The sequence below is a fragment of the Gekko japonicus genome, unplaced genomic scaffold (genome assembly GCF_001447785.1).
Source record: "Gekko japonicus isolate JY-2015 unplaced genomic scaffold, Gekko_japonicus_V1.1 scaffold480, whole genome shotgun sequence".
Classification (NCBI taxonomy): Eukaryota; Metazoa; Chordata; class Lepidosauria; order Squamata; family Gekkonidae; genus Gekko; species Gekko japonicus.
Window position 1 is genome coordinate 294435 of NW_015175370.1, and position 26128 is coordinate 320562.

General features: G+C 41.2%; 1 protein-coding gene across 3 annotated transcripts in view; it reads right to left on the reverse strand.

Annotated features, from left to right (window-relative positions):
• Positions 1-359: 359 nt before the first annotated feature.
• Positions 360-26128, reverse strand: part of BCL11A (B-cell CLL/lymphoma 11A) — a 210780-nt gene continuing 185011 nt past the window's right edge. For 2 of the 3 annotated variants that reach the window (XM_015425496.1, XM_015425495.1), the window contains one exon: positions 15036-17340. In XM_015425496.1, coding sequence (XP_015280982.1) covers positions 15335-17340 — 2006 coding nt within the window. In that variant the 3' untranslated portion in view covers positions 15036-15334. Of the gene's footprint in view, positions 635-15035; positions 17341-26128 lie in introns of those variants that run through there. The other variant, XM_015425497.1, reaches the window with a different exon arrangement.

A 26128-nucleotide genomic window follows, 5' to 3' on the forward strand; every position in this document is an offset into this window, starting at 1 on the left:
TCCAAGGAATTACTTTATACCCCTGAGTCAGACCATTAGTCCACCAAGCACAGTCCTCTCTATTCTGAGGCGTATGCTGTCAAATTGTATGAAACTTGGCTGCTTTTTTATTTCTTTCAAGCTTCTGTTATGTCACAAATTATGCATGGGTAGATGGACTTGTAATATTTTCTGGGGACTGGTCACTTTTCTGGTGGACCTATTTGCCGGGCCAGTCTATCAGCATGTTTTAAGGTGGCTTTCCCAGTGCCATTTTGGAAATGGCCTACAAGATTGTCAAATAATATATATATATTTTTAAAAAACATATCAATCATGGGAAGCCCTTGATGGAAGATTAATTTTAACAATGTGGGTTTTTGTACCATATTAAAAATATATAAATAAGAGTCCATCAGGCAGGCAGTGTGTGTGCGCGTGGGTGGGTCCCGAAGGATCCTGCCTTTTGCATGGCGACTTCTGAAGCTGTTCTGCCAGACAGCATCACAAACTAACCCAACAGCAAACCCCACTTGGGTGTCACATACGTGGCGCACATCCCCATTGCACTTCACATTCTCTCAGAATTTAAGCGGCCTTGAGCTTCCATCCGGAAATTGCCACACATCAGGAGTCCCCTGGGCGCTACGCCAACCTACAAAAAAGGATGGGGACAGAGGAAAAAAAATAGGTGTAATATGGACCGAAAGGCAAATTATTCCTGTTTACAATTATGCAACACACTGAGTGATGAGAGACTTTACTTGAACATTTGTGTGGGTATGTCTGTGTGCGTGTGATCCAAAAGAACAAACTCCCATTTTATCTAGGCAGAGAAATGTTGTTGCCCCAATCCGTCTCCAGACACATAAACAACTAGTTACACACATCAAGTAGTGGCCCTGGGTTGGAAAATGCACCTCCACAGACATCCAGCCAGTTCAATGAGTAAGTATGGCTATTGTGATGTGGATGCGGCTGTGCACATATGGAATTCCCTTGCTGGATCAGGGCACTTGAGTCCAGCTCAATATACAGCATAATCATGAAAATAAAATCATCATATAGTCTTTACAAGGTCATTGCTTAGAAGAAGGGCTGATGTCCTGTCCCACAGAGTTCTTGTAACATGGAATTTGGGTGAATCCCTTATGCCTTGCAAGGTTCTTCAGGTTTGACAGCAGCGGTGGATGTAGGACTTATTCTGTCCATACCCTTTTTTCTTGGGTATGCTGCAGAAGCTCTTCTGTTTCAAAGTGATCCAACAGTCCTATTCACAAAGACGACCACACTCAAGAAGAGGTATTATTCAGGCAGCAGCAGATAGTTGAGCAGGGCTTGGTTATTCAATGGAGGTGAAGGATGATGTTTCCTGAGGGCAGAGCTAGAAGAAGAGATGAACCATATGGAAGACCAAAGAGAGTCTGACTGCAGAGGTCCATACTACACCCCTATAAAACTCAGTATGGACATATCCTTAATTTCAAAGTCATTATTGTTGGTCTATAATACAGAAGTAACCCAAATTTATGAGATTGCTCTAGTCCACTTGTAATATGAATCTAGTTCTCACTGAGGTATTACACCTGTATCAAGGCAGTACTATTTCAGGCTATAAGTGGGGGTTCTGTACAAAAGTGCTCCCTTCTCACAGAAAACTAGCATGCATGATGTGCTAGAATCCATTCCTTCCCAACATCTAGGTGTTGTGTGTGTGTGTGTGATTTTTGAGCCCCCACCCGCAATCTGAAGTGGTACAACTCAGACTCCTCTGTGAAAAGTACAGGTTATCGTTAATTTTTGATATTGTTTCACAATTTTCCTTAAAACACTCCACTCAAAGCAGCAGAAGGCTAATGGCACTAGGATTTTGTTGGAATGGCTTGACCTTCTGAGGTTTATAGCTACCGAAAATTTTGAAGCCAGTATTTTTATTACTGGCCCTACCTCACACCCTTCCCATCACTCTTATTTATTTAGATATCTTTTTTCCTCACCAAAAAGTGTCTTGGGAGTGTAGGTCAGGCTCATACAGAACATTCCCTCAGCTTAAGAATACATTATGGCTGCCATCAAAAGCCATTTCGGAAATCTAACAAGCGGTGAATTGGCCTCAGTGGTTCATGCCTTTACAACACCATTAATTTATCACACTGCTAGAAAAATGTCACATTTTGTATTACTGTTTTTGTTCAGGCTACAATATATTGTCCTCTCAAAGTTATGTTGCTATTCAACTTGTATGCCGCCCAGTTCATGACAACTACCCTTTCCTCTCTCAGTGTTGCTGATATTTAAGCATTCCTCTGTAAAAGATCTTAAAGGGATGTCTTACCTCAATACTGGGCATGTTTTGAAAACAAAATGCAATAAGGGTTCGATGTTAGGAAATTCTTTAACTCCAAAACAACTGAAACTTCCTGGATGTTTCTTTTCCACCAATCCTTGCTACTGATTCAACTCTGCAAACTGTACTTTAGCAGTCCATTCTGCCATGGGTGACCTTTCCCTCCATCTTTCAACTCTGTGATCTCCACAGTAACATTTATAGTTTGCCACATAACGGTGATTTCTGCTCTCATTTTGTGTTGTATACACAAATGTGTGATATGAAAAGCATGGATTGAGGAAATGTGTATATTGATTCTTGAATATGGCTCGACAGGCAGTACCTATGTTGGCAGCTATCAAACAGGCCCTAAATTCATTATTTTATTATCTGTTTTACCTCATAGGCTCAGGGTAGCTTACAATAATGTCCATGCTTCCCTCTAAAGGGCTCACAGTCTTGGTGATGAGTATGAACGGCATGAGAAAAACAGGCAGGGTCACGTAAAATGAGAAAAATACTTTCTTTTCCCTCAATGTTTTCTTCTCTTATTTTCCCATTTTTCCAAAACACTGTTCTCTTCATATGAACCAAGGTTGAAAGGGCAGCAGCAGTACCTCCACCCACATGTTCACTTCCATGCGATAAGCAAAGGACTCTTCAACTCCATTCTCCCTAATAGAGGCGCTAACAAAGTTCTTCTGTCAAAGCTCTTCTTATATGCCTCAGCTGCCATTCATTCCCCTGTGCAATCCAAGACACAGGAAATGAGACTGACAGTGCAATCCTAAACAGGTTGACTTAGAATCTTATTCAAATGTATTCCATGGGGCTCACCCCCAGGACAGTGTTCTTAGGATTTCACTGTGAGTTGCTAAAGTGTATAACATGATAGAAGTATGCTCTAACAGCAGCTTTCACTGGGCAGGAGGGATTAATGAGCTCTTTGTTGTGCCAGATTTGTTTGTATTCACTGAAGGTAGCAGAGAGGTTAAAAACAGCCTTTGCCCATGTCTCGACTCTTGTAGCAGAAAGTGGTCAACCTAAGTGTGTGTCGCTGGGATTGGTGGCTGGATAGGAGAGTCCTGGATCAGTGTGATGTAGCGGTTAAATTAGGACTAGGAAAATGGGGATTGAAATCCCCACTCAGACCAGTCACTGTCTTTCAACCTAACTTACTTCTCGGGGTTGTTCTGAGGATAAATAGAAGGCAGGAGAACCATGTATGCCACCTAAGTGCCTTGTAGGAATGGTGGGATAAAAATGTAATATATCAAATGGAGGGGCTGGATTGAGTCTCCAAATTGTCAGCTGTCTACCACTAAAGTGGAAGGAAGACCTTTACTCTAATTCATACATGGACTTGCTGGTTTACACTCAGTCTTCACTCTCTGTACAATGAGACTTATAATGGCTATTGGATAGAGATGCCATAACAAATAATGCTCTGCACTGTGCCCATACTATAGGAAATGTTAATAATTGTAATTAAGCTGTAAGAGTAAGAGAGAGAGAGAGAGAGTTTGGGTGAGCTAATCTGCATTTCTAGAAACTCTGGGATCTGGCAGTGTGTCCAGTGATCCTAGCTTCCCCCCCAATTTGAAATACAAAAGGAATTATTCAATTACTTTGAAACTGTAAGATGGTTTCCAAAAATATTAAAACATTTTGTTCATCCAGACACTGATTATCTATACAAATCAGGGCAGACACATATGGCTTGACACATTTACATATCACATTCTATACATGTACATTGTAATGAAAACTTAAACAATAGCTACAAGAGTTTTATAGCCCAATGAGTAATTACGATTACGAACCTGCCCCATATCTCCTATTGTGCTGTAAATGACTTATGTAAAACCAGCACAATAGAATGGTGCCTTGATAATGCCTCCTAATAATGTCTTAGCCAATCAGCATCAGAGACCACAAGCACAATATAATATTGACGTATTCTGCCTGGTACCAGTGTGTGGGTTTGCCTAGATTACCATGTAATTACTCACAACCCTGTGTGCATTTGACTCTTTCAATGAAAAAGAGGGGAATCATGCAAGTTCGGCGCTTGCACCTCTATGTTTCTGTATGAAAGGCCCATCTTGTGCATTGCCTTAGATGCGTAATGGATGGAAATATGCACATATTCCACTATACTTAAAGGATTGTTGGCCAGTTAAATGTGTGAACTCACCCTCTGTTTCTAGGGCCAAAGTCTGCATTCAAACATTGTCTCACTTGAAAATCCTGAATTTTTAAACATGTACACTGTCTTTAACCCTTCCATAATTGCACAACTGAATGGAGTTATACTCAAGAACATTCAAACTGATTATCATCAGGAGTCCCAAAACAATGTGAGCACTACTACCTTGATTCAACAGAGCTTCTTCATGTGGTGAATCTTGCTTACTTTAACATTTTTTGACAGAATTAATTGGAATATTAATCCAGGACCATCACATTAAACCAAATCCTCTATCCAGTAGATTGCCCAGGCTGGGCTATTGGTTACCTGAGCATTTCCAAGGAGCAGTTTTAGGGTATTCTTGCTTTTTCAATAGATGGTGTGGCATTGGCAGTCATAGTGGCCTTATGAATTGCATGGTGTGTCACGTGGACTATAATGGATCAGTGCAGGAAGCAGGAAGTGCTTCTTGGAATCTCATCTGGGGGTAAATCAAAACTTCGGAGTCTTCAAAAGACCACTGTAGTCTTGACTTCTGTAAAAGTCGTGGAGACATGAGCGTGTAAAGAAATACTGTACATGGAGCCCAATAAGAACTGGGTCTAACCTGAGATTAAAATGTTTTCTACACCCATGTTACTTTCAGATACGGGTGGAGTGGCAGCTCAGTGAAAGGTGATGGTAGTTCAGCCCAAGTGCAGACAGGAAAAAGGAAAGCATGGAAGGTTTAACAAGAAAGAAATGGCAGAATTACTTGATTATCTGGAAGGGGAGCAGATAGAGAATATGTTGAAGAAGATTCCATGACAGCATCCCTCAAAGAAGAGGCAGTTTTAAGGAGATTTATTTTTACTGTGTGTGGTGTCAGAGGGTGGCAAGACATCTGAGTTAAGTAGAGAGACTGCTGTAAGATCTGTAACTGGGCAGAAAGTAGAAGGGTAAATTTGTGAATTACCTTATAATAGTTGCCAGATATTATGTAGGGCCATAGCTTGGTGGTAGAACATTTGCTTTGCATGCACAAGATCCCATGTTCAATCTCTGGCATCTCCAGTGAAAAGGATCAGGCAGTAGGTGATGTTGAAGATCTCTGCTTGAGACCCTGGAAATGCACTGCCAGTCAGAAGAGAAAAGACAAAGTAGACCTAGAGATGGAAATCTCTGAGAAGAACAGTATCACAGCCACTCAAGCAGGAAAGAGGGTCAAGAACTATAGAAAGATGAACTACATCAGAGATACCAGCCAAGAATCACTTAAAATCTTGGTTGGATTGGTTTCAGTGAAACAGAAATGGGAAAAGCCACAATGGGAAGGGGCAAGGAAAGAGTTCATGGACCACACACAGACAGTTTACCTGCTGTGAGGATTGGCTTCACCTCATATTTATTTATTTAAAGATATTTATGGAGTGACTTTCATCAACACAGAACTCGTGTAAACTGGGAGCATCACACTGGAAGTGTTCCTCAGTGGCATTTGCTAGCAAGACCAAGAAAAACTTGTGTCAGTGTGATGATCCTTATTCAAACTGGTTTGTTCTATACCAAACAGTACGGGCTTATTGCTGTTATTAATCCCATATACAGCAAATACCCCAAAATCTCTACAATCTTACTGTGATTTCAGATATTACAAACAGGTACTACCTATGAGGTCTCTTCTACAGTCAAATGGTGGCGTTCATCATGGCTAAAAAGGATATTGCATAGGAAAGTCCATATTTATGGCCAGTGCAACTTTCCTGAGATCCTTTCTAGGCATTACAAACTATTGCCATTAGCTAGCTCTGGAAGAAACTGGACTGCACAGGCAACTAGTGCTGCTGGCCAATAACATCCAATCCCATTTTCTCTTATCCTCATAACAATGTGAGTTGGCAGCTGACATTCTAGAGCAGTGATGTCGAACCTTTTAGAGACCGAATGCCCAAACTGCGACCCAAAACGCACTTATTTATTGCAAAGTGCCAACACGGCAATTTAACCTGAATACTGAGGTTTTACTTTAGAAAAAACAACTCATACATTAATTTAAGATGATCCAAACAAAGTAAGGAAAGCAATCCCAAATGCTTTCATTTACTTAAAATTATTTGGCAGAGAATCCGACACTTTAATGATGGTCTGGGCCTGGCTGGGGCGATGGCATGCATGCCCACAGAGAGGGCTCTGAGCGCCACAGGTTCGCCACCACTGTTCTAGAGGCCGCGATCTCAGAACAATCTATCCAAGGATGTCCACAGAATTCATGGCAAACTTGGGTTTTGCAGACCTGCCCAACGGGCTCTACCTATCTTGACTCTTTAGGTACCAGATTACATTGGCTCACAAGTGAGGTTGGAGGGAGAGAAAAAAAGGCAGCATAAACAGGATGAGAGGATTCAGCCATGCCTGAGTCTAGACCAGGAGGTTATGTTCTCCAACCTGGAGTTGAGCCATGCATCCTCTGTGACTTCTTGCATGAGTCACTCTAGAACAGCGAGATGTTTTAGGTCACCTCATGGGGTGGTCCTCAAGTCTTCCTCCATAAGCAGTCAGCAAGAAATTGAAATAAAAAGATCAAACCAAACTGGAGACTGGAAAGGAGAAAAAGAAGATGATGGGATTAGAAAAAGATAGAAGCAACCCAGAGAAGGATAACAGAGCACTAAGAAGCAATAGACTAGAAATCAACAGAAATCTTAGTCACAACAAAGTGTGGGAGATAGCAAATGTGGAAGGCTGAGTGAGCACTAAATGACTCCCAGAGAAGCCTAATTCTGATCCACTAGATTCGAGTTCAGAAGCACCTTAGAGACCCACAAGATTTTTGAGGTATGAGCTTTCGAGAGGCAAAGCTCCCTTAATCAGATACCAGAATCCTGGTCCAACATTTCTTTTCTTAGTGGAATGCCCAACATGGGGTGGGGGGACAAAAACAAGTTTACACAGTAACTGAAAACAGGTTTTGCAAGGAAGAGCCAGGAATATTGCCTACTTCAGCTCAAAGAGCTTTCCACATGGATCTGGAGCTACTGATGTAACTTTCTTCACGTACATCTTTTCTGCGGAGAAAAAATAATATTACATTGGAAGTCTGAAAAGAACCCAGAAGACACGTTCAAGAACATGACCATAACGGTGCAGTAAGGGCTTGGTATAAAGATGGAGGAAAGAGGGTGGCTGAAGCAGAGACAGAAGGCATATCTTTAGTATTGACTTAAACTGGTTTCACAGTTACGTCCTACTCCAGGGAACTGTAGTTGGGTTCAGGGGATCTCTGGTACACAATTCTCAGCATCTTCTCCAAATGATAAGTCCCAGGATCCTTTAGGGAAGCAAGAAACTCATAAGAAACTGATATACATTTGTTGTGTAGATACGTGTGATGCAACATTTTGCTTCCAAGAGGTGGCTCCTGTGATTCCCTCTGGTGTATGTATAAGAAAAACTTTGACGGGAATGGGTCAGCCATGATCCTTTCTCAAAGATAACGCTCTTATGAATAACATCCACATGGTGGTTGCCCATAGCATAGTGGTAGAACACATTATTTGTTTCTGATATCTCCTTTTAACGAGAATCAAGTAGGAAGACGTGAAAAGACCTTTTACCAGAGTCAACAGAGTGCCCCTGCCAGTCAGAGAAGACAATATTGCGCCAGTGGTCTGACTACATAAGACAGCTTCACAGATCCATACATCTTTCTGGCAACAGGGCTGTAATTCTTGGAACAAAATACAAAACATAGGGCAAGTGACCCACTTTAAAGGGCCACTTAGGCATTGATGTTATCCAGAAATGTTAGACTGTAACAAAAAAGTTTCTTACAGATCATATGCACGTAACATCTATATTTACTTTCAAATTATGTAATATCCTACCTCCATCTTAAAAACTAAAGCCAATACCCCTCTAAATATGGCCACATATTTTGCAGAGTTCAAAAACAGCTTGATAGATTAGCATTAAAAACTTCTACATGGAACTTTACATGACCGGTGAAACCTAATTTCCCCCACAAAATCCTCTGTGGCCACAGAACCTTCTGTATGCTTTTGCTGTCTTTTAAATGTATTCATTTTTAAAACTGTTATTTTGTGGTTTGAATTTGATTTCTTGATACTGTTTTGTTGCAAGTCATGTGCAATGCAGCCCTATGCCGAGTCACCCCAGTCTCTACCCACTTGTTTCAATAAACCTGCACAGGATTGTACTTCAGAGGACCTTTTTTTGTAGAAAAACAGGGTATGCATTTAAATATACACAAATAAAACAAATTTGACTTCAAAAGCTATGTAGAAGAAAAGGAGAGTCTATCGAATAATTAAATGAAGCAAAAAGTACTAAGGTGTACATTGTAATATATCATATTTTTGCTTTTGGACTGCATACAGAGCACCGGTTGGGAGAAACTTTGCATGTAGAAGGTTCCCTGTTTATTCCCCACTAACTCCAGTTTAAAATGATGTCAGATGGTAAGCTAGGAGAGACCTTGCCATGCTGGAGAGCCATTCTCTGCTGGAGCAGGCAGTATTGGTCCAATGGTCTGACTTGGTACGAGGCAGTTTTGTATGGATAGTGCAGTGAGGCTTGTGGCCTTCTGTACATTAATGGTCTGTGACAGCAAACATTCAATAGCACTTGGCCCACAGAACTACGTAAGGGAAAGAATGTAAAGGACTACCTACTGTTGCATATTCCTGTCCATCAACTAAGGTCTTCTTCACAGGCCCTGTTTCGCCTTCCATCTGGATTAGAAGCATGAATGTATGCTACTAGACATTTTCAGTCATGGCGCCCCTACTGTGGAATGCCCTCCCCGTGTTTTTTGCTTGGTGCCAGACCTGATGTATTTTTGGCACCAGCTAAAGATGTTTTTGCTCACCTGAGGCTTCTGTTTAATGGTTACTCCATTGGCTTCATTTATTTGTGACCTTGTAGTCTATATCAACTTGGTTAATTTCACCTCAGATTCCACCTCCCCCATTTTTTCTTGCTCTGCTGTTCTGCTTGTGTTAAATCTTGCCACTATGTTTTGTATGCTTTGTGGGGTTTAATCTAAAATTATATTACAGCTGTGCTGTTTTCGATTGCTCTTGTTGTGGCTTTGGGGTGGGGTTTTAACATCAGTTCTATTTTAGTATTTATTTTCTTGAAAGATGCCCTAAGAACCTTTGGGTTGAGGGACAGAAATATTCTATATTTCTGTAATTAAAATAAAGATAGCACCAAGAAGAAACATAAACTACCATCATCACATCTTTCAGCAGAACATGATTTGATGTCTCTAGTTTCTCATAACACACATTAGGAAGGATCACCATCTCCATGCAATGGATGCTGGTACAAGAGCTGCAGTATGAATTTGGTCTCTGAAAGTTTGTGCAGCACAGTGGCTGGTTACAAGAAAGCTCAAATTCACTAAGCTACAAACATGCTGCACAAGCCACTAACATCTCAAGGCTCTCTTATACATTATGAAGACAATAATGCTGATCTGCCTTATGGGGTCGTGTATGGATTACTGGCATAACATCTGTGAAACTCTATGAGCACTAAGCATTCCTATTATTGGCATGCATTTAGAGCTCTACACAAACAGGGGCTCCCTTCCATGGCAAAAGAAACTCCACGTTAACAATCAAAATGTACACATACAGATTTATCAACAAGCTCCTGCACAGCATTATCAAGGTTTTATGAGACTTCTGATCCCAGTCAATGTGTCATAAATTAGCACATTTCCAATATGCAGATAAAACACAACACTATAATCTATGTTCTCATCCTATAACTGTCATTTATTGTAAATCAGTGTTCTTAAAGGCTGGCTAACTAAATTCTCCTTTCCTTAGCTTTAGAGGAGACTCTACAGTGTCCTCTGAAATGGCAAGAAACAGAAGGGAAGTTATGCAAACTACCTCATTAACTTGGGGCAGTGTCAAGTGGGTAAATCCAGTGCTGACCCAGTTTGGGAAGTTATGCCAACCCATGCTGGTGATCACATCGAGCTGCAGTGTGGATCCTACAACTTGCTTGTGCTCTGGTGCTCAGCCAGCGTACAATTAAGCTGCAGCTTAGTCTGGCTCCTAAAGGAGTTATTTGCACCTCAGTCCACTGCCATGTTAAAATCAATCTAGGCCAAGCCCCAGTGTTCTGGACACAAGGGTAGGGGGGAACTAAGAGCATTCCTTACTTAAAATGGACATATCTTGAGAAGGCATTTGTTCAGAACAAGGCAAAAAACAGATGCTACTGAAACAACAGCAATGTTATCACTTGAACCCCACCCATCCCCAGGGAAGCGATAAATACTCAGTTCTATTGCACTAGGAAGAGCAAGAGACGGTATCACAGAGGTATGTGTTTTTAATAAAGCAAATAGATGCTGCAACATGCAGTATTCGTAAAACTTGACAACATATACAGACCTCTCAGGAGGAAAAATATATATATATGTAATCAGAACCAGAGTCCAGATATTTAAAGACAATGTATACACAACGTTTTGATAAAACCTATCCATTGTACAGAATATATAAAAAAAGAAGAGCAGCTCCTGCCCCTGGTTTCTTTCCAACTGGACCAATGTGGTAAAGAGGTTTCCCCAACTGGGGCTGATCTTGGATGCAACAGTTGCATACCCCAAGATGAGCCTCCATTCTCATGCATGTGTGCATGTGAGCAGTTCCTGCTTTTGCTACATCATCATGTGGCATAGCAGAAATCAGCTCTTTCCAATTCACCTATCAAGCTGGGATTTAGTTTATTTTAAAGCAGGTGGGGGGGGGATTGATGGGGTATTGCCGTACAGGGAGGGAGTTGCATATATTGTCTTGTTTCTGAGCTTGTCCGTGATTGTACACAATGGTGCAAAACGGGGAAGAAGGGGGAGTGGAGGAACTGGGGAGAGTCCCTTTCACAAACAAAATATGGATGATCAGGATGTTGTAGCAAATGACGTCCACCTTTAGACTTTAGCTGAATGCATTCTCAGTGGGAGAAAAATGGGCGGGGGGAGGAGAAAAAAATCTAGATGGAAAAGAAATGTTCCCTTGTTTAAAGGGGGGGGGGAATGAAATCTTTGCCATCAATGTAAGACCAAAGACACTTTTCCAGGGGGGCAAAGCATTTTATTGCGGTATAAATAGGGAGTTTTCTGGGTCTTTAGGCTACTAATGCGTACATCAAAACGCCCCTACGAAGAAAACCCAGTGGTCTTCTCTTAAAAGCTGCTTCTCTTGCTGAGGGAAATTTACAGACTGTGTCAAATGAGGACACGCAAAGCTTATGGTGTGTACTTTAAGCAATTTTTTTATTTTTTTATTTTCAATTAAGGGACAAAATGGGTGAATGAACAGGGTAATGCAGACAACTGCCCATTAAAAAAATAACCCCAAAAAACACAGACAGTGGTTTTCCCAATAGAATTTAACAAAGAGTAGGAAAAAAAATTACAGTAAAGAGCCAGGTTGTCAATGACCTTTGGTCATCCAAATAATAAAAAAAAATAAAAAACCCCAAAGAAAAATAAAAGATCAAATCCAACGGCTCTGTTCTGAACAGAGCACATAAGCAATAATAAATAGTGACTTCCATAGTAAAAGATAAAATTTCAAGTTACGACAAACAGCTTTCATTACAGGAATAGAAAAGGCCCAATAATAACAAAATATTTTGCATTGCCATATACAAAAAAAGGTATCGACTTCAGTGGGGCTCTCTCTCTCTCTCTTTTTTTAATATGCTTTGCATATGAAATCCTTTCCGATCTAAATATATAAAGCACCATTTTAACTTTTTTTTCTTTTTGGCAATGGAAAAAAAATCCTGCAAAACTTGTTTAAATTTTTTTCCTTTCGTTCTATTTTTTTGTATTTTTTATTTTTACTGCATATGAAGTTTAAGATGCTGGAATGTAAAAGGGGGGTAAGAGAAGAAGAACGGGGATCAAAGAGCACACTACAGAACAAACCAACATCATCACCTTGCATTACTGCATACAATATGGCAGCAGAAAACAAAGGAACCCCAAAAGAACCTTGATATGTACAACCCTCTGTGACGCTTGGTTAGTGCGACATTCAAACAGATTTTTTGCCCCTCCCCCCCCAAAACAGCCATTATATGGCCTCTTATCTGTACAATGTCACACTATTGTTGAATTTTTTTTTAAACATACAAATAATTTGCACTATATTATCCTGCCAAATTAAAAAAAATATACTGTGGCAGCCTGCTTTGTATGTGTGTCTGTGTGTGTGTTTTTTCCACTACCAAAAAAAAGGTACATAGATACCTTTTTTGTAAGAGAAACAAGCAACAGTTAAAAATACAAGCTTCATTATAAATACTATATAGTGCCTACTCTAGGTGAACATTAAATTCAAATACCATTCTAGAAATTACAGAAAAGAGAGACCATAAATGTGTTTTTCTTCTTTTTTGTTTTTTGTTTTTTTTCTTCTTAGCATAGGAACCAACATGAGTGTGCATTTTCCTATATTTAAGTACTATATATTCTTAAACCTTTCCCCAAATGCATTTATTTTACAACCTGAAGAGCTGTGTGTATATCCAAGGCATAGGATTTCCACTACTGGTTTTCAATGAAGAACAAGTCTTGTACACCACCAAGACAATGAACCCTAAAATACAGGGCTTTTTTTTCTCCCCTAAACATAATGAAGTGTTTTTTTAAAAAAATTTCATAACATTTATATTTAAAAAAGTTTTGTACAAAAAAAACATCCTTGCACTGTAGGAACGAGAGCAATCATTCATTATTTCTAATATAACTGTAGGACCTGTTCCCATTCACAGCGCCGTAATAATGTTGCGTCCCAGTCATTAGTCAAGTAAACGGCAAGCTGGCAGAGTTTTTCTTTTACTATGCTCATAAGTGAGATCATGCTCAATTTCTAATTTTTTTTTCTCGTTAATTTTGCAATTTTTCCCTTAAAAGTATAGACCTGTAAACTGGGAAAATTGTACAGTGCATTTAAATTGTCCTATCTGAGCAGTCTTAAAAGATTTTTTATACTCAACCTGTGTACCTCTGATTAAAGAAAAAGATTCAGACACGCCAGGCAGAGTCAAGTGCTATGTGAACATCCAACAGGGGCAGATGCTAGCTTAGTTAGAAAAAACAATGAATCCTTTTTCCATGTCAACACAACTACCACATAGCATGACGAAAAAAGAAAACTCAAAAACAAAATGAAGTACATTTTAGGGAGCACAGACATATACTGCTACTCTTTTAAAATTATCTTTTTTTCCAGAATGTCACACTTCAAGGCAAATCGTAATAGTTCATAGTTAATCATCATATCAATATTAGCTTATAACCTGTTCTTAGTTTTAAATGGCAAACAGTACCACTTTGTGCTAATAAATCACTATTTTTTTTGCTATGTGTTATACTCAGTACAATATTATTGCCCGTCTGTTTATACGTCTCTCTCTCTTTCTCTCTCTCTCTCTCTCTTTAGAGATCAATAGATAGAAATACGGTATACAAGGTTGTAAATTTCCAATCTGATTGTCAAACTGACAACCAAGTGGGTCTGGACATAACTATTTTAATTCCTTTTCTCCCCCCCCCACCCCGGTAACATAATCACTAAAAGATACTATTAAAATCTTTGTAAGATGAATTCTCTTCCTAGTTTATTTAATCACCTTTCAAGGCCTTCGGCGTTTTCACATTCTTTGTTGTTGTTGTTGTTAAAAAAATTCAAAAGGGGTTGGGGGGAGATAGGGGGTGGTAGGAGTGACAGATCCTGTTTCTGGTTTGTGATTTTTCCCCGACTCTCTCCTGGAATAGAATCAATTTGAGTTGACTTTTTAAAAATCAAAATTGGGAGGGGGGGGATCGAATGATGATTAACTAAGACTTATTGGGCTTTCTTAATTTTCTCCTTCTTATTATTCTTTTGTTTTTAGGTAGCCACTGTTGTGAGAGATACATTATAGAATTATCGGCTGAGTCCTAAGGACTCATTTACATTGCCCAGTGCGAAAGTTGAGCTACAAGTTCAAAACAAGTAGAGATGCCAACAACATGGCTTAAATAGATTCAAGGCACTCAGATTTCTGTTTTAAACCAAATGATAGTACAAATTTACCTTTTCACTTATGTCCTTAATTTTCAATTAAAGGCCTTTTTTCCTCCCCATCCCCTCTCAAATGATACGTTAAATCTTTTAAAGACAGAAATCTAGTTAACACTGTGGACATTCTCCATTCCAGTGTTATTGGTCTGTCCATAGAGAGTTAATTCAAAGCACATTTTCTTCTATATGTTTCAAAGCAAGACTGCACATGATATGGGGGTTACAGAATGTATGCAGATTGGTTGGTTCTGTGTTTTAAAAATGACCGTTTTTCTTATAATTTCTCTCTCTCTTTTTCTTTTATGAAACCTTACTGAAAACAGCCATGGAGCTGTTCTGAGTTTGTTTGTTTTTTATTTGTGTGAGTGGGTGAGTTTTGGTTTTTTTGCTCAGCAACGGATCAGGGGACAATTTTTTTAAAAACAGCCATAACATACCATACATGCTGTCCAATTAAAAAAAAATTAATAAACATACACAACATGTAAATTATTGCACAAGAGAAAGGCTCAAAGTTTGCGTAGTATTGCCCCAATACAGATCATGCATTCAAATGGTGGAAACAGAAAAAAAGGAAGAAAAAAAAGGAAAACAAAAACAACAGTGCTGGTGGCAAGCACTTTCTTAATATCCTTAGCTTCCATTAGTTTACTCACAAGGGACTAAAAAACTCTCTACACAAGGGCCAGGAGAAGGTTGGGGGAAGGGAGGAGAAAGGGACATGTTAATATACCTCTATTCAGTTTTTATGTCATTATTCAAGACTCGATCACTGTGCCATTTTTTCATGTGTTTTTCCAGGGTACTGTACACGCTAAAAGGCATCTTACAAATTTCACATTTGTAAACGTCCTTCCCCACCTGACCATGCGTTTTCATGTGCCTGGTGAGTTTGCTACTCTGGGCGCAGGCGTAGTTACACAGCTCACATTTATAAGGCCTTTCCCCAGTGTGGCTTCTCCTGTGGACAGTGAGGTTACTACAGTTCTTGAAGACTTTTCCACAGTACTCACAAGTGTCGCTGCGTCTGCCCTCTTTTGAACTAGGCCTTCCAGGGCCTGGGCCACTAATATGCGGGGTGCTCCCTCCACTTCCTGTACCGCTGCGGCCTGATATCCCTCCATCCATCTCCCCAGGAGGCGTCGAGAAGCGTAAACTTCCATTTTCTGAGGAGTGTTCTGAGGAGGAAGCAAAAGGCGATTGTCGGGAGTCTCCAAAGTTGAGAAATGGATCTTTTAGCTGCCTAGAGGCGGCGTACCCAGCTAGCCACTGGGAGTAAACATTTTCAGTGTTAGGCATAGCCGTAGCAGGTAGGTCAAACTCCTTCTCAAGTTTGATGCGTTTGGAGAAAGGACTTAGGGAACTGGGGCTACCCAAGAGCAGCTTTTTTGACAAACCTCCAGAGGCAGATTCACCAGGGGAACACCCCCGACCATTAATAGTGCCGTCATCAATGCGATCAGATTCACCAGCTACTGAGTCTTCATCGCAAGTGTCTCTGTGCACCTCAGATTCAGACAAGTGCCCTCGTTTATGTTTCTCTCCAAGGACCTGATGAAAGGCTTCACTGAAGTGTTGCATGGAACTCAGGACCATCCCTTGCATGACATCTGGCATAGAACGATTATCCTCAACAGATCGGGAATTGTTTTCATGGTGACGAGCTGCTTCTAGGTTAATGCCAAAGCCATAGTCTGGTCTTTCATTTTCAGTCAAATCCTCCTCCTCTTCTTCCTCCTCCTCTTCTTCTTCCTCCTCCTCTTCTTCCTCTTCTTCATCCCCATTTTCTGGAATCATATTTGAGTCATTCTCACTCTTAAACTTGGCCACTACGGATTTGAGGGCACTGCTAGCACTACCCACAAGGTCGCTGGTTCCAGGCTCCGGAGAACTGGCTGTGGAGAGGCCATCATCTGACTTCACTGTCATGGGGGATGATTTGTGCATATGGGTTTTCATGTGGCGCTTTAGCTTGCTTGCTTGAGTGCACGCATGGTCACAAAGGTTGCACTTATAAGGTTTTTCTCCAGTGTGGCTCCTACGATGGACAACTAAGTTGCTTTGAAACTTGAAGGTTTTTCCACAAAATTCACAGGACTTGGATTTGACAGGAGGCTGGGAAGGGGGAGGAGCAGACTGAAGAGGAGGAAGAGGTGGTGTTGCCAGAAATGGCGGCTTGCTGCCTGGCTGGAATGGTTGCAGTAACCTTTGCATAGGACTGGGCCGGTTCGGTGACAATGGAGGACTAGAGGTGTTTCCAGCTAACTCTCTAAGCCGTCTGGAAAAATCCATAGCTGGTGGCTCCATGGCCATGGGGTTGAGTCGCAGCACCCTGTCGAAGGCACTGGGGTGATGGGTTGCAAGAGCCATTTCTTCGGCACCCAAGCGTTCTATGCGATGTGGATCTAAGTGATGCCTTGGAGGGGGACTAAACAAAGGCGGCGTGGGAGGAAAACGCCCTTCTCCAAGACCTGAAGCTTCTCTCGCTACTGATCCAGGTATTCTGAGTAAGTTAAAAGGGTTATTGTCTGCAATGTGAATCCCATGGAGTGGTGGCTGTGAAGGGCATTCTGCACCTAGTCCTGATGGGATACCAACCCGCGGTGTCAGGGGACTTCCGTGTTCGCTTTCTAAGTAGATTCTTAATCCATGAGTGTTCTGTGCGTGTTGCAAGAGAAACCAGGCGCTGTTGAATGGCTGTTTACATGTTGTACACGTGTAGCTGCTGGGTTCATCTTTACCTGCAAAACAACATAACAATCACATCAATGTTTAATCTTCAAATACCTGCCTTAATGATCAACAGTCATTGGGGATTAGTTTCATTTCTTTCAAGTCATTGTTCCACAGGGTTACAAAAAAGCAGATGGACTTTCATGATGGTTTAATAGACAACCATTGGAACATATAAACAGATGCATTCAGAATACAACTGAGACCCCAACCCCAGACTAATATACTTAAAGTGTACTTGTAGATAGGAACTCTCAGTCTGGGGCAAGGGATGCTCTGTATTCTTGGTGCTTGAGGGGGGGACAGTGGGAAGGCTTCTAGTGTCCTGGCCCCACTGCTGGACCTCCTGATGGCACCTGGTACTTTTGGCCACTGTGTGACAGAGTGTTGACTGGATGGGCCATTGGCCTGATCCAACATTAGCTTCTCTTATGTTCTTAAAATTGCAGTCTAAGGCCAAAAACAGACTACTGCCTTTACAGTAGTTCTATTTTGGCTTCTGGAACTGCTCTGAAACCAGGTTGAACAACATCCTCCAGGCCGTAAAATTCTAAAAACATTTAGCCTGTAGACTGTAAAACACTCAAAAATAGTCCTCTAATTAAAACAAAAAAAATACTTCTAAGAAAACTGACAATCCACGTATATTCAGGGAATTCTCAATTATTTCAGTGTGACATTTCCAGATATATAAGCAACTGTACAAGCCAATCTTATACATGTTTACTTAGAAGTAACTTCAAGTGAGTTCAATGGGATTTGCTCCCAAATCTGGGTGTGCAATTACAGCCTAAGTGAGGCTGAAATCAATGGCACTAGCTTCTACTTATATGGAAGCTCTATGTATCCAATCCTACAGGATCAAGGTCTAAGCCAATTATTTATGTGCCAGGTACTCCTGAGCAGACACGTTTTTAAGAAAACTAATTGCATTTAAAAAGTCCCCCAGATTTATAGATGCTGTTTTAACTGGCAATTCAGAAAATGAAAACTATGATACAATACAAACATTTTTGTCCTATTGGCTTATGGATCACCAAAAGTTTTTTCCAAATAATTAGACAGTTGGGCAGTAGAAAGTGCTATTTGTAGATTAGGAGTTTTTAATTGATAATGTTCAAGTAAAAATGGATTCGGATAACTCAAATCCTACATTTGGCTGAGAAAGATTCAACTGATACAAGAGTGAAAGAGGAAAAGAAATAGATGCAGTTCATCTAGCTATATCTAGAAAGCAGCCATTTGGGCTGAATAAAAATCCCACTGGAGCCATGTTTGTTGCTTTGCATTGAAAATGCATAGGACTGTAAACACCAGTTCGATAAGATGCTCTGTATCTGTATTTGATAACAATTTATCTTAATATGGTACAGATAACCAGTTCCTACATTTTAGTAAGAGGTTCTCCTGCTAGTCTGTAGCGCACAATCAGCCTTCTCTTGGGAAGGTATGAGTTTAATTTACATATCAGTGAGCATGCTGTGTTATCTGCATGTTTGGGGAAAACCTGGGGCTCAAAGAAAACATTTAAGGGGTTCAAAAGATTGCTGCTGACTGCAGCAGGAGCCATGCATCTCTTCCCAGTAGACAAGGTAATTTTTTAAATTACAGAATGGTGTTACTGTGTTGTGAGGTTTCCTGCATCAACAGGAATCAGCCAATCATATAGAGCAGGGAACATGATGTCACACACAATTTTTTAAGTTAGTCATTATGGGGACAGAACAAGGAAAAAATGTAGGGTGGTTTCTTTTTGCAGTAAATATACATTAACCATTAGTATGAACTGGTGCAACCAGTCAAGAAGCCCATATTCTAATTGATCAGGACAGATCTCAACCAACATTCCACTGAGGTGAATGCCTGCTAGCTTGAAAGTTGCCATGTTTTACAGCAGATAACTCTCAACACCCAGCTGGAACAGGAAACTCCCTTATTTTCTTGGCTGGTGTTTTTCCTTGCACCTAGTTTGGCATACTGGACGTTCAACCAATAATATTCTCTTGAATCCCTTGGTAAATCCCTATTCCACCTGGGTGCAATTATTTCAAAGCAGCTCCACACTTCATGCTGAAATCATGTTTGCCACAGGTTACACTGATAATGTCTGCTGAGGATACACATCCTGAAACACCTGAATAGAAATTTGTGGGAGCCCTGATGAAGCCATGGCCCCTCAGTTTGCATAAAGCATTAAGCACGCATGTTGACCATCCAGGCCTCCTGCATTTGCTGAGGCAAACACTAGTTTATGTATGAAAACCTAGACCAGGGGTGTCAAACATGTGGCCCGTGGGCTGGATCAGGCCCTTGTAGGGGCCCAATCTGGCCCCCATGGCCCTGGCTGTTTTCTACTTCCTTTTCCAGTTCTCTTGCTGCTGCCAGGTCACAGCTTCCTTTATCAGTGTCTCTCAATCGCACAGGAGAGATAAATAGGCAAGAACTGGCTGAGGCTCCTCCCCCTCCTCCTCCCAGGGGGAGAGGGAACCGCCAGAGCTCATTTCCTGGCCAAGCTGCAGGAAACAAAGGGAAGTCTTTCTTTCCTTCCACTCGCTGAGACTCCCCCCTGAAAGGAGGGAGGGAACTAGGGAGAGTTTGCTTTGCTGGGCTGCCTCAATAGGACAGGAGAAATACCAAACACCTTTAAGACCAATAAAGTTTTGTTCAAGGTATGAGCTTCTGTGTGCCTTGCTACAGTGTGTGTGTGTTTTGTTGAGCTCCTTATGTCAGGGCTCTCCTGGGCCCAATTGGGTTCCCTCCCCCTTTTCACTGTATTCATGCCCTCATGATCCAGTCTTTCTCAGTAAGAAATCAATGTGAACTATTTTAGAGGAGGATTATCAACAAGCCAGTGAGGTGGATTAGGCTGAAAGTGTGTGTCCAGACCAAATTCACTCAGCAGATTTCCCCTGTAGGAAGTTGTAGTTATTTCTATGGGGAAGACTATAGTTTTGTAGACAAACTCATGGCCCCCAGTCTATGTTAGGGTGCCTTCTCATGTTATTGACCAGCACATGAAGCAACTTATGTATGTTTGCAATGCCCAGCCATTTCATGTTTTCCCCTGGGTCCTAGGCTAGGAACACTGAGCATGAGATTTCTGTAATGAATGTCAATAAATCAAAAGTAGGTTTGTAGCTTACAGATACACACCCGAACAGCATACTCAAGATTGTTACAGCACAGACATTTTGATGCAATAATTCAGAGCAGAGGTGTCAGTTATCAGAGACTGTTAAATAGACAAAATATTGCAAGAGTGCTAGTGTTTTAAACATGTTTTATCTAAAGTTTTTAAAATCTTTAATTGTGTTTGTCTGTGTCCTTTATAAAGTTTATATCTCCACTACCTGCATTACATTTTAAGACACACATGGCCCGGCCCAAGAAGGTCTCATTTATATCAGATCCGGCCCTCATAACAAATGACTTTGACACCCCTGATCTAGACTGATAAATGTTCCTATTCATAAGATACTTGCTCTATATTAATAGAAGATCTACATTGTAGAACACATCTATATTAACAGAAGATCTACACTGTAGAACACATGTACTTTGGTAAAACAATGGCCTCTCACACAGTCTCATACACACTCTGTCAAGCCATGGATCTATCCAGCTCAGTAACATCTACTTCAATGGGTAGTAACTTTCCAGGGCCTCAGGAAGAGAAGGGTCTTTCCTAGCCCCCTGCTCTTGAGACCATTCAGCCTGCAGCTTCACCAGGGACATACAAGGTACACACTCTACTACTGACACATGACTGCTCTCCCAACGCAGTGGCTGTGCTTCACAAGGCAGCTCCCATAGGGTTGCCAACCTCCAGGTGGCACCTGGAGATCTCCTGTTGTTATAATTGATCTCCGGACAACCAAGATCAGTCCTCCTGGAGAAAACGGCTGCTTTGGAGGGTGGATTCTATGGCATTATATTCTGCTGAGGTCCCTCCCCTCCCCCGGCTCCAACCCCAAAATCTCCAGGTATTTTCCAAACCAAAACTGGCAACCCTATTAAAGAGGTGGAAATATTTACTTGGTTCATTTTAATTTCTACAGTTAATCCATATTGTTTCATTTTACTGTGGTCTTCACTATCTAGAACTGAAATTACAGAAAAGATGAGGAGAAATAAACATCCCAGCAGCTTATCCTGACACGAAAGCTTATGCTGGAATATGTTTTGTTAGACTGTAAGGTGCCACTGGGTTCCTTCTTTGTTATCCTGACAGCTGATTGTGAAGTTAACTACTTAGCCATTTTGAAAACATAAAAGCTACCTAGGTTTGCTGGTGAACAATACCTACAGACGCACATACACACATACTGTACTAGTCCTCTAACAACAAGCAAGACTTACAATGGTATTTGACTGCTCAATGTACTACGAGGCTGACCTGTAATTTACTTTGCGGCGCTGTTTATAATCTCACTCAATATAACCCACTTGTGGGCAAATCTTTTTACAAGATTAGACAGTAGATGCCAAAATTAGGTTTCCAAACATATGCCTAATGTACGTGCCGGTGGAAAGGAGGGAGGGGAAAATGAAGTGGATGGATTTTGAAAGAAAATGCTGAAGTCCCTATCAACTGATCTTCATTGTTCTTGTTTTCCTCCTCACTTCAAAGAAGAAGAAGAAAAGCTTTATAAGGGGATTTTCATTATACAATGTGTTGAATAAATGACTTTGGAAAATGACAGGCAGGCTGCCTTACAGTTATGTCTACTGTGACTCACACGGAGGGTTTTTTCTCCCCACTCTGTAGCTTCAGGTTCCTCTATTATTATACATTTAGTCTGACAATCTGAATTGGGTGAGTAAAAGAGAGAGAGAGAGAGAGAGAGAGTGCAATGCAGCCATTTCTGGCAGGTGTTTAACATTTTGGTCGCTTTAAAAAGCCTTTGGAATAATATTTAACATTTCATTCTTCTGCCACTGCCAGCATTTTAATGAACCACATTACGATGTTTAGCATAGGGCGTTGAAGACAGCAGCAGATAAATACATACGTCTTCCAGACAGAGGAAAACTCAATTGGATTTGCACATTCCAGGATGCTTATTTTTTGGACTCAGGATGGGGGGGAGGGGAGGGAGAGATCCAGGGAAGGAACAACCAGAATGGGGAAATGAGAAAGGTGTTGGTGGGGGGGGGGCAGTGGGCATCAGGGAATACAATGAGTTTTGTTTTATTTTGCTATTGCAAACTGGAAGCTCTTAACAACTCATAGCAAGTGATGCCATCAGCCTCCGGTATGCTAACAATGAAATGCTGGCCCTGCTTTGCTAGTTTATGTATTAGGTCAGTAGAAATAGCACTGTATCTTATAATGAGGATACAACATACAGTTTTTGTAATTGCATTTTAGCATTCCCATCAACTAGATATTGTGGATCAGAAGGGCAGCTGGTGTAATCATAATGTCAATGAGAAAGGCTGTTACGACGGAGAGTAAAGATTACATGGGGGGAAAAAGCAGCTTTGAAACTGGTAATTATTACCAGTCCACTAATAGCAAATGATGCATTACAGTTTCACCGTATAATCTGTATTTCATTCAGCTTCTTGTCGGGGCAGTAGATTGTATTACAGCATTCGTGAAGCCAAAATCCCTAACCTACAGTCATCGATAAATGTGTTACGTCCCATAATTTGGCAAATGACTTTCTTCATAACATCTTTAACTGTTGTAAAGGCTAGAATCGATTTCCTGCATAGCAAAAAAAATTGGACTTCATTGATCTACTGAAGTATATAAAATCTAATATTTTTCTTCATTTGCTCAGATGAAAAACAAGCTTCCAATTTTGCCACTCTTGTTTGGTGACCAAGAAGAGGGGAGTGGGAGCAAGACATTTAAAATCTATGAATGATTTGCCTCCCACTTTGAAGAAGCACAATTTCTAATTTGTCTATTAGTACTTGATTAATTATGAAAGTTACTGACTAGCCAGTTTACCTCCTAGAGAGATCTTAACAGTCAAAGCACAATGTATTAAAGAAACAGAAAAAAAAAGATCAATGAAAGAGGTTGAATTTTGCCAAAAGAATGTGAGGCCTTTGCCCCAACACACTACAAAGAAGCACCACTTTTGTAGTCAAAGGGCTTAGAAGGGTGTAACTCTGCTTAGGCTTCCCTGTTTACCTGTTTCCATTAGGACAGCCCCACAACCTTTGTCCTTTATAGGAAACAGATGTTCGCACAAATCACCCCCCACATACACACATTGACTCAAGAACAACTACTTATTTTCATAATCCATGTGAAGAAAAGCAGGGTGGTTAAGTAAATAAATACAACTGTGTTCAACCAAAAGAGCCATAAAAATGACCGAGGACCCGAAGTTCATTTTGGTCTACAACTGAACTTTGACAGGATGAGGTTCATACCCAAATTGTGGCAGGTTCATAACCAAATTAAGACAAGGGCTCTCTGACCAAGAAGATGCTCCCACACACCACTTCAGGATGGGGGATTTGCCCCCATTTGCCTGGACAAGGGAACAAGAATAGGTAGGGAGTGTCAAACGTGCCTCCCATTGCTATTCCAGTTTTCCCTCCACTGTCGCTGCCTTTATTTTTGCTTTCAACTGCCTGGGCATAAAACCTACAGAGGCCCACACAAAGGCTGTTCAGAGAGAGAAACTGGGGGAAGTACATGGGGTGGCTGCAAGGCAACCTCCAGTGTTCTCCTTCTTTTGCTTCTGAGTCATTCACAAATGAGTGCAACACCCTTGGTTAATAAACAAATAGGCCCTGCGCACTTAACCACAGGTGGTCCCATAGAAGTATAGGAAAAGTATGGAACTGGGGAGTGGATGGACCATTCAGGATTATGTTTGGAAGAAAGGCCTGAAAGTTTGGGGGCAGTGGGAAAGCCAGAGAAGGGCTTCTGGCAGCAGCTGGTTGGACTTCAGTGTCTTACATAGTTGCCACTCCTCATGACAGGCGATGTCTTCAGAGTGCAGTCATGTGGAAAACTTCTCTCGGCACCCCCCCCCCCAAATGATTCATATGGTTCAAAGGGACAGTCAAATGACCAGCATAAGCTCTGGCTGACTCCCCATATTAAATGCAGGGATAGCCCAGGGTAAAAGAGACCTGCACTTTGCATGTGTGCTAATGCATGCCAGTTATGAGATCAAGAAACTGACTTGTCATGATACTTTTAAGCTACTGCTCCAAGACAACTCAGTCCAGTGCTGTTATACTCTGTAATTCTGCTCAGGCTTTCAAACAGGAGTCTGAGTCTGCAGAACCCTAAAGACTAACAACTGTTCATTCTAGGAAAGGTTTTCATGGATTAGTGCCCATTTCATCAGATGCATTAGTGCAAAAATCTCTGTTTCCAGTCTTGAACACTTTGAAAATGTGTCCAGAGGTATGAGGACAGGGCCAGATTAAATTTCAGAGGGGGCCATACAGGCTGATGAACAGCTCCAGAGAGCAATCCTGAACAGGTCTACTCAGAATCTTTCAAAAGGGCTCACTACCAGGAAAGTGAAGTTCTCAGACTCTAGAAGAAGAAGAGATTGGATTTATATCCCGCCCTTCACTCGGAGTCCCAGAGCGGCTTACAAATTCCTTTCCCTTCCGCTCCCCACATCACCCTGTGAGGTAGGTGGGGCTGAGAGAGCTGTTTCAAGAACTGCTCTGTCAAGAACAACTCTGACAGAACCATGGCTTGCCCAAGGTCATCCAGCAGCTGCAAGTGGAGGAGTGGGGAATCAACCCCGGTTCTCCCAGATTAGAGTCCGCACACTTAACCACTACACCAAACTGGCTCCTTCTACTCCTCCTCCACAATGCTTAGAAGCAACAGAAGAGTTAAATACTCAAATAAATGAACATTTTCTTACTTTGCAGACTTTATACAGGCTAAAGAATTGTTTTTCTTGGTGTGTGATCTCGAATTACCTTGACACAGTTTTGTTTTGGGGTGTGTGGTTTTTTTTTTTTTTAAAAAAAAGGATAAAGGGCACACAACCCTAGCAAAATCCCAGCCTCAGTTCATCACAGCCACTTGTGCCACGGCACAGCTTCTTCCACCATATGAAAATAAAGTGGTGGATTACAGCTAAGCGAGACCTGGAGCCAAGCCAGGCCGAGCATGGCTGAGGAGGCCCCTGTTTAGCAAATCATACTAATCCAGCCAATCTGGAGCTCACTGGTGCCAAGACTTGAGGCAGGCTCCTAACGCCATCCAAGGATGGAACTTTCTCTCATCAACCTCAAAACTGTTGACAGGGGAGACATCCATGGCTTTTAAGCAGCTACTTTTAAATTCTGCAACAATTTGTTTCACGTTCCCATAAAAAGAAGCACTTGGGGAATCCAAGATCCAAAAAAGGAGGTGGAGGGGGTCTTTTGGATGTTTCGATTTCAAAAATATATACACAGAGACACAAAGCAAAGAGATCGCCTTGAAAGCAAGGGTTGTCACCTGGTTGAAGTAATCTTAGCAGAATAACTGTATGAGTCCTAATGTTCATCAGTTAAATGTACATGAAGCTACATATTAATTTTTAAAAAACAAAACAGTTCTGAATGGGAAATGCTCCCTGTCAACTCCTTGTTTTTAAACTGTGCATGTATATGTCAAAGCAGCCTTTATCTTGGAAGAGGCATTTCCTCCTGTCTGAAGAGAGAGCCACAGCACGTGCTTTGTATGCTTATGGCTTCAGGTTCCGTCTGTGGCATCCCTACATGTCAGGTAGCAAGACCTTTCTCTGCTACCTCTCAGAGCAGGTCATAGGGATGCCAGACTCCAGGTGGGACCTGGGGATTCCCCAG